General features: G+C 40.5%; 1 protein-coding gene across 5 annotated transcripts in view; it reads left to right on the forward strand.

The window, feature by feature from the left end:
• LOC126091939 (histone acetyltransferase KAT6A-like) overlaps nt 1–14,162 on the forward strand; it is a 54,392-nt gene that overhangs the window by 3,920 nt on the left and 36,310 nt on the right. For 4 of the 5 annotated variants that reach the window (XM_049907260.1, XM_049907265.1, XM_049907262.1 and 1 more), the window contains exons 3-5: nt 728–1,216; nt 1,846–2,408; nt 12,013–12,576. In XM_049907260.1, the coding sequence (XP_049763217.1) occupies nt 728–1,216; nt 1,846–2,408; nt 12,013–12,576 (1,616 nt within the window). The remainder of the gene's footprint in view (nt 1–727; nt 1,217–1,845; nt 2,409–12,012; nt 12,577–14,162) is intronic. The other variant, XM_049907263.1, reaches the window with a different exon arrangement.

Consider the following 14,162-nt stretch of genomic DNA (forward strand, 5'->3'; position numbering starts at 1 on the left):
GCACTTGTTAATTGTTGGTAACTTCAAATCATCAAACTCGACCATACACCAAAAAGTTGAAATGGGATTTTTCTCGTTTGATGAATTGTTGTCATTGATCAGAGCTCAGTGATTCTGCAAGGCCTTTAAGAGTGGAAGCTGCCAGTTGTAAATGTAGGTGTCATTACGTAGTACACCATAATATGTGAGAAAATGATTGATGAGACAGGGAGGGTATTAGACTTCATCTGAAGCTACAGGACTGACAATTAATGCTTTTAGGAGTCTTCAGGAGAGGAGATTCAGTTCAGTGAAAAACCACTCACAAACTTTAATTTACTTGCCTCTCATTGGCAGGTGCAGATAATGAGTTATCTCCATAGGCAAAACTCTTGCAGAGATTTATGTTTGCTTTTGAAAAGAGAGCCATTATTTCTGCTTGTAATAAAACTTCCACACAATGAAAAGTCCTGGATGGAATAACAAGAATATGAAAAGGATAGACTGCTACTGATCACATAGAGGAGGCACTGAGTCGCAGGCAGGCAAAGTGAAAAAAGACTGCTAAAATATTAGGCTTTTGAATAAATCTTTCTTCCAAAGTAGAAAACACACACACACAGACACACACATTCTTTGTCTTTACCCTTAAAATAACATAAAGTGTAATATTTATTTAATTGTTATTACACATGTTCAGTATCTCATTTTCGTTGATGATTAACAACAACAAAATAATTTTTTGCAGATGTTGCTGCTTCAGACCAGTTCACTGACAGTGGAGTAAGTGAGGGAGAAGATACTGCAGAAGAACAGTGTGTTGGTCGTTTCTACTGCCGTGCATGTAATTATACGGACTTCAAGTCTCGTTACCAGTTTGAGCAGCATCTTTTAAGACATGTCAGTACACCATCTATAGTGGTAGAGCGTCTGGGTCGCTCAGATTTTAGAAGGAGTGTTTCGAGGAAAGCAGTCACCACGCCACGTAAACCAGCTGCCGTAAAGAGCGTCAGCTCCTACATTGTTCCAAAGATCAAAAGCAAGAACTCGCCACTTAAACTTACTTTAAAGCTTTCTGCTGAATCTGGGAACAAGGAGCGTTCATTTGAAGTTGTCACTCCAAGGACAGTTCTCTTAGGTCCAGGTGAATGCTTTGCATTAAACGGTGGTCCACTTGAGCGCATAAAGACGGAGCAGGAGCCTTCAAGCCAGGAAGTGGAGAAACATTCAGTGTCAGGTAAATATTGGTACTGGTATATCGTGAAATCTGTTTGTTGTTGATTCTCAGAACATAATTGTGAATTAAGGTTTGGGAAAGTTTCATGCAATTTGACGAAGTAGCTTTTTGAAATATAGTATGATTGCCTTGGGGGAGGGGGCAGACAGCGAGGTCATCAGTCCCGTTGGATTAGGGAAGGAAATTGGCCATGCCCTTTCGAAGGAACCACTCTGGTATTTGCCTGAAGCAATTTAGGGAGATCACGGAAAATTAAATCAGGATGGCAGGGCGTGGGTTTGAACCGTTGTTCTTCAGATTGTGAATCCAGTGTGCTAACCACTGTGCCACCTTGCTTGGTAATATAGTGTGGTTTTAGATAATGTATGCCATTATCTTTCTTGAAAGTTCTTCTGTTGTCTGTGATGAAAAAGTGGTACATGTAATTCTTTGTTTACTGGTTCAATAATTTTGTTTTCTGCTACCAACAAATGCATTGTTAAAAGTTTATCCTCTGCTCACATTGCCATATGAATATAATTATTAATGTAATTACCGTTTATATTATTACTGCTGTAGTATGAACAGAATACTGCTCATGCACAATATTATTTTCCTTTATTTAGCTTGTAATATTTGAACACCCACAGGTGTGGAGGGGCCAGGGGAAGACGTGCCTGCTCCTGAGCAAGGCTCAGGAGCTGAACAGGCACAAGAAGATCCACAACAGCCTCGCAGTGAAACTGCGAGTCCTGAGGAGGGAGGGACAGCACAGGACACATCCACACGGAACACTACCGAAGAGTCCAACGAGGCCGAAAGAGACGATTTTGTACCACCAGAAGGATCATTTTCTCCTAATATGGTACAAGTAAATAATGGGGCACTGGTTGACCATTCACAGTCATGTTCTCCAGATTTTCCTAGTACCTCACCAAACTTACCAGATGGAGAGCAGCACCTTTCACAACATTGTGATGGTGACGCAACAAATAGTGGTGACAGCCATCGTGACACTGTTTCCGAAGAAAATTCGAACTGTAGAGAAGGCCCACCAAGCCTTGTTAATGAAGACAGTCACCATACCAATTCTAATTTTTCTTGGGCAGATGTGTCCTCCACTGGTATGGAAAGCCTCTCTTCTAATTCACAGCCACAGGAAGAGAGGGATCCACTTATGCTTCCGGAGCACGGCCAGCAGGGAATGATGCAGGTAAATTACGAAATATTACATGTAGTTGTGTTTTTCTCTTTGTTATTGTGTGTCAGCATGTACTTTTAATCAAAAGTTTCTTCCAATCTCTTTTTTAAACTTTTGTTTCTGCTTGAATATGGATTTTTAGTTTATTTCTACATATTTATTGGCTGACAGTTGTAGTTTTTGAGCCATTTCTTACTAAAGTAAAGCTGATAAACTGTACTCCTATACATGTGTGACCACATGGCTGTTGGTCAGAAAAAAAATCCTCTCTTTTTCACTTTACATTGTTTATTATGTCTTGCCAACCTTGAAATCTTTAAACTAGCTGAATTAATTTACTGTCATTTTGGCACTTCTGGTACTACAATATACTGTGGGGTAGCCTGTAAGGATTTGGTTTTGTCCCACTTTGCCTTCTTGTGCAATGGAGCTTCATTCTCAACTGTGGCCCAATGTGTTGACTGTAATCTGCAATATCCTGCTGAAGTTCATCCCTTTGACCTATGGATTGCCTGTTTTAGTATGTGGAAATAGCAAATTACTCAATACTTCCATTTCTTGAAATCTCGGTATGTGGGAGGTTTGAAAACTCTTAGTTGGCAAGAGATTTTGTTTGCAGAAGCTAAAAATTTCATATTGTTTTGTAGAAATGTAGCAAAAACTTGCTAGATTGGGACTATGAAGTATGATTGTAATGCATTACATTTCAACTGTTAATGTTATATTACACGAATACCTACAAACCACTGTACATTGTATGGCAGAAGGTACTTCAGGGGTATATAATTCAGTACAAGGACAAATACCTGTTATCTTATTTGTTGTTGGTCTTTTAGTGAGGTGTGGTATTGGAGCACTAGAATTACTGCACTCGAATACTGGTTCTTCACATCTACATGAAAGGTCTCTTGAAGAACATTATTACCTTTCTCCCAAAGATTTTCATAAGTTCTGTGAGTCTCTGTGCCATGCTTAGTTGATAAGGAGGCAAAATGGTGCACCTGTACTTTATGACCAGCTGTCTTTTTATCTGGTTTTTGCAGATATGAGACAGCCCAGAACCCTTCTAGCAAGTCGGAGTGTCTTTCCTCTGTTGATTTAAAGTGTTGATCTCATTTCGTAGGGCTTCATGTTATTACTCAAAGATATTTAGGTGAAATAACTAGCTCCAGAAACTTACTCTGATCTTCTAATTGGATGCTACTGGTTTCATTTTTTCTTTTTTTATGGGGTTTATCATGCTGCAGTAAAACACAGGTTTTGTGACAGTAGTTTGGTTTGCATGCAGAGCTATTTATCCCTTTAAACTGGTGAACAAACTAGTTATCAGGCCAGAGGAATTATTGCCTCCAATTTAAACATGTAGTACAGAGAGATATGGTGATCAAACTAACATTACCTCCGGAAATAATATTATGTACAACACTAAAGGGAAGGAATAAGTTGATGTATTCATCAAATGTAGGAAGCTTTCAAATTTTTGAATATTACATTGTTCCAGATCTAAATTTAATTCCTCTGAGGAAGGTAAAGAAGTTTTAGAAAAGTAGCGAGCAGGCAGGTCAGTTACAATATAGTTGAGAAGTGTCAATATTTCTACAGCCACTGATTCTGTATCATCTATTTCTAGAGCTGTGTCCTCTTACTGGAACATCCCACAGGCACTTATGTCCTTAATTTTTCCCTTTAGCTGCAGTGGTTTCCCGTAACTTGGGCTACGAGCATTCTGCTCCTTTTCCCATTTTTAATACCGTGTCTCCATCTTACCCAAAAGAATGAACCTAACTGTTGAAAGATATACTGGTCTTTTTCTTTTATTGAATATTCATTCATTTTGCCCACTCCCCACTCTTTTATCCTTCTCCTCTCCTCCCCCCCTCCCCCCCGTCACCTGAGTTTTATCATGTTTTTTGAACATTGAGGCAGTACTCTTACACCTGTCATGGTGGTTTTTGTTTTGTAAGAGTGTCATACTTTGTCATAACAAATACTCATCACTGGTCTTCTAGATGAAAATTCAATGAACAAATGAACAGAATATCAGAGTGGGTGTACATGCCTGGGGCAGCCGGCAAATGTGGGAAGCTCCTGAGGAGTTCTTTGAATTGTAATTTCGACTGATAAGAGCTGACACTCCTACAAGAATTTTACTTTAAGCGCTTACTGCAGAATAATACTACAGCAAACAAAATTTAAGGTGCAAAGAAAATGCGCCATTTACAACAACAAAACACTGTGTGCACACCAGCGTCTGCTGACAGCAACTATGTCAAAGGCTTTAGGACGAAGACTGTGCAATACTTCATAAAAGAAACTGCTTTCAGTGAGTGTGACATTACAACTATGTAAATTGGTTGTGGGGGAAATACTGCGAATGGTGGTGTGAGAAGCATTACTTCGTAAGTAAATTTCCTTTTGAACAAGATTAATTATGTTATGTGTAGGAATGTGCGATAAATTTCGTGAATCACAGTGTATTTGACTATCATGCAAAATTTAAGCCTTTGAGGACCACCCATGTAGAATAATTATATTACGTGTAGGAACATGCGATGAATTTCTTAAATGACAGTGTTTTTGACCCTCGTGCAAAATTTAGCACTTTGAGGACCAGCCACATAGAAAAATTTCAGTGCCAGAAGACCATACATTTATGTCATTATTTATAATTGTTCTGGCATATTTGTGTTTGATTTATCTTAAAGGCTAACACATGCAAGAAAGACCGATACTGTATGTGAAAACTTAGTTTCTCTTGTAGCTATACTGTACATAAATTAATTTAAACCATTAACTTTCCCTGTTGTGTGATTACACTACTTAACACAATGATGTTGCTGTGTCTGACTACATCACGTCTTATGCCGCGAGTACCAGCTGTTGGCTGGTGAGATCATGTGACGTTAGCTATGATTGGCTGACAAAAGCGCATGGCTATCTTAATTTCAGTGCTTCGAAAACTGACAAGCTGTGTTTGGTGGAACTTGTATTTATACTTTTGTAATATGAAAATATGCAGTGTACATGTTGCTGTGCATCAAAGATCTTCCCAAAATGTATTGTTTTATTTGCTGGCTTTTGTTCCTAAAGTGTCAGGAAGCTCTACACCGGTGTAGAAAACTATTACCAATTAAAAGATTCATAAGTTTAAAGATCCAGGGGAAAGTATATTGTCACATAAAGTGCAAAATCGTATTTTCATGAGGTAAAAATGTTTTTTTTATCTGTAAATTTGTTTTCCTTGTCTGTGTATGCATCCTGTCAGTGCATTTACATTATTGACAATGCTTTTTGTTTATTTGTTTTAAAACATTCTGGGACAAATTTGGAGCAGAACCCTTTTATAAAAGATTATGAAGTAGATAACTCTCCATTATACATTACTAATTTTGTGAAACACAGAGTGGACGCGAGTTGTGTCACAGAACTGAAACAGTCACTTTCTAATGACAATAAACATACTACTTAACTTTGGGGATGTAAGAAAAGTTCATCTTTATTTCATTTAAACCACAGGCATTTGACAGTTATTAACTGTGAGTCCATTCGATTTTCTTTATGTAAGGTAGGAGAGGTTGGTTTTTACAATCTGTAAACAAATATTGACAATACTGCCACTGTCTTTGTAACTAGGAATGAGGGACTGTGTATTTTTCATTTAACATTATGTGTCTCTTTGAGGTAGGTCCAGTTTTCATAAGTATAAAAATCGATAGCCAGGCATGAGTTTATGACAGGAGATTGTCATAAAGTACTCTGTTTACTTGCAGTAAGATTTTCATGCTTATGATGTTATTTGTCTTCAAAGCATGTTTGAGGTCCCTTTCAAGATCATCAACATGATATGTCACTGGGCTTTTGCTCAGGGTTCAAAAATTGTCTTGATTTTGTTATAGTCTTCATTTTGTGACAAAATTTACATAGTAAACCGTTGTGGTCTTCAAACGCGTCTTTGGGCTGTTGACTCTCTCTCTTAACTCAGTCATGTTTTCGGTGTGTGCAGCTGCTGTTCCTAGTCTACTATATGTTTGTATCAAAATTTGTGCAGCATTTTTGTGAACAGTATATTTGTGCAAGTTATTGTTAATGCACAGCAGGAGCATTTATCAAATAAAAATGAAAGTGCATTGAACACATTGAAGAGAATGAGTGGTGACTTCTATGGGGCACAAATTAGTAGGGACTGGAAAAATTTGCATTTTGTGGTAAATGTGAAATAGATGTGAATTCTGCCTCAAAATACGAAAACATGAAATTACTTAATAAACACTACTTCATTGTGCATTGTATCTAGATGAACTGTTTTATTATAGATAGTTTGAAATAGTCTTATTTTCTGCATATAAATATGGAAAATGTGAACAATTATCTGTTACTGGTGTTGTAAACCATCTGGCAAAGCCCAGTTTGAAAAAGTAATGCGCATAAAAACCTCTGTGCAAAATAAAAAGTATATGAACGTGGCGACATACCAATATGCTCAATGATCTGATGCCATGCCAATTGTGAGTGCTTGAATGGTCTATTTAAGATGCCGCGTAGTACATAATAATCAGGTGTGGGATGTAGAATTTTATAACAAAGAAACGTGTATGTTTGGGTAAATAAAGCTTAAAAGCTGGTATAATGTGGACACTTTTAACATGAAAGATTGGGTGACTGAGGTTTTTAACTGTGGTTTTGTCAAATACTGCTAGAGGTCTGGCCTGTACCTGTTCCCGGTTGCTTAGTGTCGTGCATTGCTCATTGTTCTCTTTTCTTATTTTGAAATACGTGAAGCTACTAATCCTGGGCCATCATGGATTTAGATTATGACCCTTACAACACTGTAAGAGATTGGTAATCAGTGTTACATCATCTCAGTTCTGCTGTAGGCTGCCGTCCCCTGAGGTGGCGCTTGTTTCCACTCACCACTCCTCTCACATCTGGCGGTCAGAATTCTACTTTGTTCACACTCAGGGCCACCTGCTGCTATAGTGATTGGAAAGCAAAATCTGTAACATTTTTGACTACACTGAAATTCTTCTCCTACTGTTAAAATAGAGTTACCGTATGTTCAGTTCTACTTCTATGCTGAATGAGCATGAAAGGTTGAAATTAATAGTCTGCAGATTTTGAAATCATCACATTGGGCAAGAAAAGACAAATTATGTCTAGAAACACCCTAAATCAGAGATGCATTCAGCTAACTGGTGGGAAAATGTTGCTTTTCAACAGAACAGTCATTTTTGAAAGCTTCAGAGCAACCAGTTGAAGAAACCTAAGGCCGTTTCGGAGAAGAAAAAAGTGATAGTTTTTTTTTCAAAAGCAAACATTTGAATCAAAAAGTTCCCACCAATTTCAACAAACTTAAGCTTTGTTTGCCTCCATGTATGCAGCATAATAATCTGTTAAATGTATGTGTCTAATCATTTACAGACAAAAAATGTGAATTAAATAATAGGTGTGAAATTAGCAAAAAAAAAGTGATTTTTGCCAAAAATACACTCCTGGAAATTGAAATAAGAACACTGTGAATTCATTGTCCCAGGAAGGGCAAACTTTATTGACACATTCCTGGGGTCAGATACATCACATGATCACACTGACAGAACCACAGGCACATAGACACAGGCAACAGAGCATGCACAATGTCGGCACTAGTACAGTGTATATCCACCTTTCGCAGCAATGCAGGCTGCTATTCTCCCATGGAGACGATCGTAGAGATGCTGGATGTCATACTGTGGAACGGCTTGCCATGCCATTTCCACCTGGCGCCTCAGTTGGACCAGCGTTCGTGCGGGACGTGCAGACCGCGTGAAACGACGCTTCATCCAGTCCCAAACATGCTCAATGGGGGACAGATCCGGAGATCTTACTGGCCAGGGTAGTTGACTTACACCTTCTAGAGCACGTTGGGTGGCACGGGATACATGCGGACGTGCATTGTCCTGTTGGAACAGCAAGTTCCCTTGCCGGTCTAGGAATGGTAGAATGATGGGTTCGATGACGGTTTGGATGTACCGTGCACTATTCAGTGTCCCCTCGACGATCACCAGTGGTGTACGGCCAGTGTAGGAGATCGCTCCCCACACCATGATGCCGGGTGTTGGCCCTGTGTGCCTCGGTCGTATGCAGTCCTGATTGTGGCGCTCACCTGCACGGCGCCAAACATGCATACGACCATCATTGGCACCAAGGCAGAAGCGACTCTCATCGCTGAAGATGACACGTCTCCATTCGTCCCTCCATTCAAGCCTGTCGCGACACCACTGGAGGTGGGCTGCACGATGTTGGGGCGTGAGCGGAAGACGGCCTAACGGTGTGCGGGACCGTAGCCCAGCTTCATGGAGACGGTTGCGATTGGTCCTCGCCGATACCCCAGGAGCAACAGTGTCCCTAATTTGCTGGGAAGTGGCGGTGCGGTCCCCTACGACACTGCGTAGGATCCTACGGTCTTGGTGTGCATCCGTGCGTCGCTGTGGTCCGGTCCCAGGTCGACGGGCACGTGCACCTTCCGCCGACCACTGGTGACAACATCAATGTACTGTGGAGACCTCACGCCCCACGTGTTGAGCAATTCGGCGGTACGTCCACCCGGCCTCCCACATGCCCACTATACGCCCTCGCTCAAAGTCCGTCAACTGCACATACGGTTCACGTCCACGCTGTCGCGGCATGCTACCAGTGTTAAAGACTGCGATGGAGCTCCGTATGCCACGGCAAACTGGCTGACACTGACGGTGGCGGTGCACAAATGCTGCGCAGCTAGCGCCATTCGACGGCCAACACTGCGGTTCCTGGTGTGTCCGCTGTGCCGTGCGTGTGATCATTGCTTGTACAGCCCTCTCGCAGTGTCCGGAGCAAGTATGGTGGGTCTGACACACCGGTGTCAATGTGTTCTTTTTTCCATTTCCAGGAGTGTAGATGCTACATTTTCTGGTCCCCATGAGTGAGGTTGTCAGTAGTGAGAATAGTGGATAGTTTGTCTTTGTGGATCAAAACACTCATATTGCTCACTCACTCGTACATTTAGCAGGTTATTATGCTGCATACATGGAGGCAAACAAAGCCTAAGTTTGTTGAAATTGCTGGGAACTTTTTGATTCAAATGTTTGCTCACTTCACTGCATAACTCACTATCAAATTTCTCATTTGTGTAAACATGAAGTTGCTGAAAATTTGAGGAGACTGAATACTTAAATTCATGGCATTGTGTGTTTGCCTAGCATAACAAGTTCTTGAAAGCCTGAAAACATTGAAAATCCACTGCCTGTGGACAAGCATTGCTGATAAGCACATTAACTCCATTCAGTCTCAGTGAAGGCAGACAATTTTTAACTTTTTGTAAAATTTGTTTGTTTTGCCAGAATAAGTTATGGGCACTGTGTCCATTTCATTATTCACTGAAGAACCGGAATGAAGGCCTTCAGTTTAAGGAACTACACTCAGCAATGTTCACCAGTGAAGGGGAAAAATCCTTGAATCATACCAGCACCTGTTATCATGTATGTCAGTCAGTTAACGTAAAATTTTTTGCCTGTAGAGCAGTGTCTTTTACAAATCACTGTCACTGGATGAATAAAACTGGCTTTACAGAGCCACAGTTACATTTTCCAAAACATCCAGTTTTATTCATACAGTTGTACATGGCCCATCTGGAATAATGGTTGTTGGTTGCAAGTTTATGCTTTAAGACAATGGACTGTGCTGTCACCAGAAGCTCCAGCACAGTCTCTCACATCTTCCATGGCACTGTTGTAGATACACAGAAATGTTTCAACACAGTGTAGTTAGACACAGAGGGAATAAATTGTTGCCATACCTATAAAGATAACAAAATTTTGGAAAAATTCAGATCTATTCAAAAACAGTTCTTTGTCAGGGCTGAACAGATTATTTACTTTCACTTCAATTGACTGGCAGTCTGTTTGTAAGCATAATTACAGCTTTTGTTCAGCAAATGTGTATGAATATAAGTTTATAACACATACAGTTTGGCTTAATTTGTGCACTAAATTGTCATCTGTACTATAGCCCAGCACACACATGCATGAATCCCCAAATTGTTTTCTAGCTTCATGTTCCACTCCATACTCCAATGAGCAGTCCTGCTTCCAACATTCTATACGCACTGCCTTTTTGAGGCAACTGTGACTGCTTGCCGCTAAAGAAACAAATGCAACCCTATCGATGGACTGCTGGTACATACAATATGCAGTGTATGTAGTGACAGTTATTTTAGCATGTGATGCTGATCTGCATCTGGAAAATTTTATGTTAAATGGGTTTGACTCCACTCGACTGCCATCCTTATAGACCAGACCTGTTTGTACTGTGATTTTAATCTTTTTTTATCACTTCTGGAATTAAACAGAGCATTATGGAAAACTTGCATGCAATGGGCTAGTGACATACATAACTTTCTACAGTATGATATGCAGCTGTAAAAAAGTCACAACCAGGATACCTGTAGTCAGTTTCATTTTGACACACTTCCCCTTTGGCACACTCCTAGTAAACACAAGTATTTGATCTGGTTTTTGACTTCATTGCTATAGCCGGGGATGTAGCAAGTATTGATTGGGCAAGCAGTGTTCCAAATGTTTGGACACAATACGTCAATATCAAAGTTTTCTGTGGGTGGCTAAAGCTAAATGACTATCTGTACAGAATCCAGGATTAGTCCCAGCTTGTTTGAATTTCTGGCGGTTCAGATGTTCTGAAACCAGTTTTCGCCCAACCTTCTTGATTTTAGTAGTTTGTGAAGCTTCAGGCTGCAGTCCTGATTGTTTACCAGTTGTGCTTATGCCAGCCTTGTCTTTTGCTTGCAGTTGTAATTATGTCATTTGGATGATTAGATTTACTGGTAGCTATTCAACAGAATACTGTCATAACTAAAGCTGTCATTAACCTGAAGGTTGGCTTGAGCACCACACTGCTTTGTTAGGCATGGTCCTTTTGGAGGTGGTGTGCCATTACCTTACTCCAACCTTTGACCTAACTTAAGTAGCCAGTAGGAGAACTTACAGTTAAATGTAGGTTCCAAACCACGACACAACATTTAATTTTTCAAGTTAATTAACATCTTTAGAGGTGAAAGACATTAAAAAAGATGTACAAATCGTAGGACAGACTGAAATAGAACTTAATGCTTTTAGATCCTGGGTCCTTTCCCTACCACCGATCCGTAAACTTGTTGTTTCCTGCAAATAACATGCCGTGGCCTCGGATTTTCTTTGGGATGTGACCTCATTAAATTTATATGAAAATGAGGTCACCTTAAATCAGTAGCTGTGTTAATGTTATGAAACTGAGGTTATACTGTACTTTTAATTATGTTCTGTTTTTGAAAACACATAGTGATGTTTTGTGATCATATCACTCTTGTTATTTTTGTTTATTTGTTTTGTGTTTGACATTTATTAGCTTCATTGCAACACCAGATTCAATTTTTTTAATCAGTACTGAGATTTTGCTAGTTTTATGTTTACGGTTACACCTTTACTTTGCAATTTGCTTCATTATTTTCTTGTGCATGGCACTCAGTGACATACGTGACTGTGGTTATGCCTATTTCAATTCAGTTTACTTTATTATTTTACTAATAGCACCTGCACAAAACGTTTCACAGCTGCAACCATACCTGCAGGGTGACGAGAATGCCGGATCCATCCTGGGCCTGGGTGGTCCCCCTCCCGATGCGGTGGGAGTCCCACCCGGAGGTGACAGCTCCGATCCCTTGCTGCGAGGCTTCTTGTGTGAGCAGCCACCGGCAGAAAAAACTGCAGTTCCCGTGGCCGTTTCGGAAGCAGGGAGTATGGAAAGTCTCGGTCTGGGGTCAGAATACATCTCACTGGAACGCCTCGGGGACGGAAGTAGTCAGGTGTCTTCTGGCTCATTTTACTGTGATGTCTGTGGAGAGCGTGCACCCGATCACTCCGCCTTGGAAGATCACCGAACCCGAGCGTGTCACTACAAGTGCACGCACTCCGATTGCGGGGGTATGGTGCTAGCAACGGCAGACGAACTCCTGGCGCATCAGAATGCTTGCCACGGGGGTCCTCCGCCTCCACCTCCGCCACCACAGTACATTCACGCTGTGCCGGTGGAGCAGCTCTCCCAGCCAGTTCAGCGTCTTCCTGCACCTGTCTCCGTGTCTCAGCCACCGCAGCTTCTGCCTGCTTCACAACAACAGGTATCGGGCTCCGTACATTTACGATACAGTGGTATATGTGTAACAACATTATGGGCTGTGATAACTTTATTCTGATGTTAATGATAACTGTTCATCAGTTACGTCCTCTCAAATTGCAAATCAGCAGAAATGCGTTGCAATGTTAAAGAATTTCGAGAAATTTTTATCTTCATTTAATTAGTGGGAAGAACCTGCAAAGTTCGAAAAGACTTGTGGAATTTATAGTACTGATTGTCCTGACAAGATCTCGCCAGTTCAATGTCGGAAGAATCGTCTGCTTACAGTGTCTGTAGAGTAGCACATTGTAGTCTTAGGTTTCGCTCAACAGATGAAGTATAAATATGCGGTTGGATTAATCAGTAACACACAGCAAAAAATTTTAATAGTTTTGTCAAAGTAAGTTATACAAATCTTTTTGAGATCATTTAACAGGTGAGCAAAGTAATGCATCTTTCCCTTAGAACAAAGTAGTGCATCTGTCCCTTAGAGTAAAGTAGCACATCTTTCCCATAATTGTGCAGCTTTCATATAACTTGTTCAAAGACAATGTTTCAGTTCAGAGTGAACATCAGAACTGAAATATTGATCATTCAGAGTTGGTCAATTTGAGCAAACAGATGAATGTCCCATAATAATGGGTCTTGAATGAATGAATGATGAAGATTAAAGACTTTAATCATCATAATTTACTTTTGACAGCCATTGCTGGATGTAGGCTGCTTCCAGACTTCATGCATTATGTTCTTCTGCCACACCAGCACAATAGTGGTGTGCACATAAGAATGTGGGAGATGGGATGGTGTGCAGTGGTAGGGGGGGAGTGTACCATATAACCCTCCAGCCAGTCGCATAATTTTGAAGCATGTGATTCATGGTGTATGGTGAAGGTAATTATTCACAGTAGTGTTCACTTTGGGTGGCATAAAACAAACACAAGAAATATTAGTGGCAACAATAGTTTTCCAAACGTATATATTGTTCTCGGGAAAGTCATTGGCAGAAACAATGGCCCAATGTGGCGCTTATCCAGTAGCAGAAACAATGATCCAATGTAGCGCTTATCCCAGCGTTGCCAGTTACGAGATTATTGTTGTCGTTTTTGTTATCAGTCCAGAGACTGGTTTGATGCAGCTCTCTATGCTACTTTATCCTATCTAATCTTCAGCATTCTTCTGTACCACCACATTTTGAAAGCTTCTATTCGCTTCTTATTTATTTATCGTCCATGTTTCACTTCCGTACATGGCTACACTCCATAAAAATACGAGGGTAATCCCAAAAGTAAGGTCTCCTATTTTTTTACAAGTACGTAGACCTGTTTTTTTCTAAAATGGATTACATCAGTTTACAGCTTGAACATTTAGCTATTTTGCAACATAGTCACCATTTCCGTCGTTGCATTTTTGTAGACGCTGTCGCAGTTTTTCTATGCCCGTGTCATACCAGCTTGCCGCCATGCTATTCAGAAAGTTATGAACCTCTTCTTTCTTTCACCTCGTCATCGGAGCTGAATTGCTTTCTAGCCAAATGTTCTTTTAACGTAGGGAACAGGTGATAGTCACTGGGCACCAAGTCAGGACTATAGG

Source organism: Schistocerca cancellata, chromosome 7, assembly GCF_023864275.1.
Source record: "Schistocerca cancellata isolate TAMUIC-IGC-003103 chromosome 7, iqSchCanc2.1, whole genome shotgun sequence".
Taxonomy (NCBI): domain Eukaryota; kingdom Metazoa; phylum Arthropoda; class Insecta; order Orthoptera; family Acrididae; genus Schistocerca; species Schistocerca cancellata.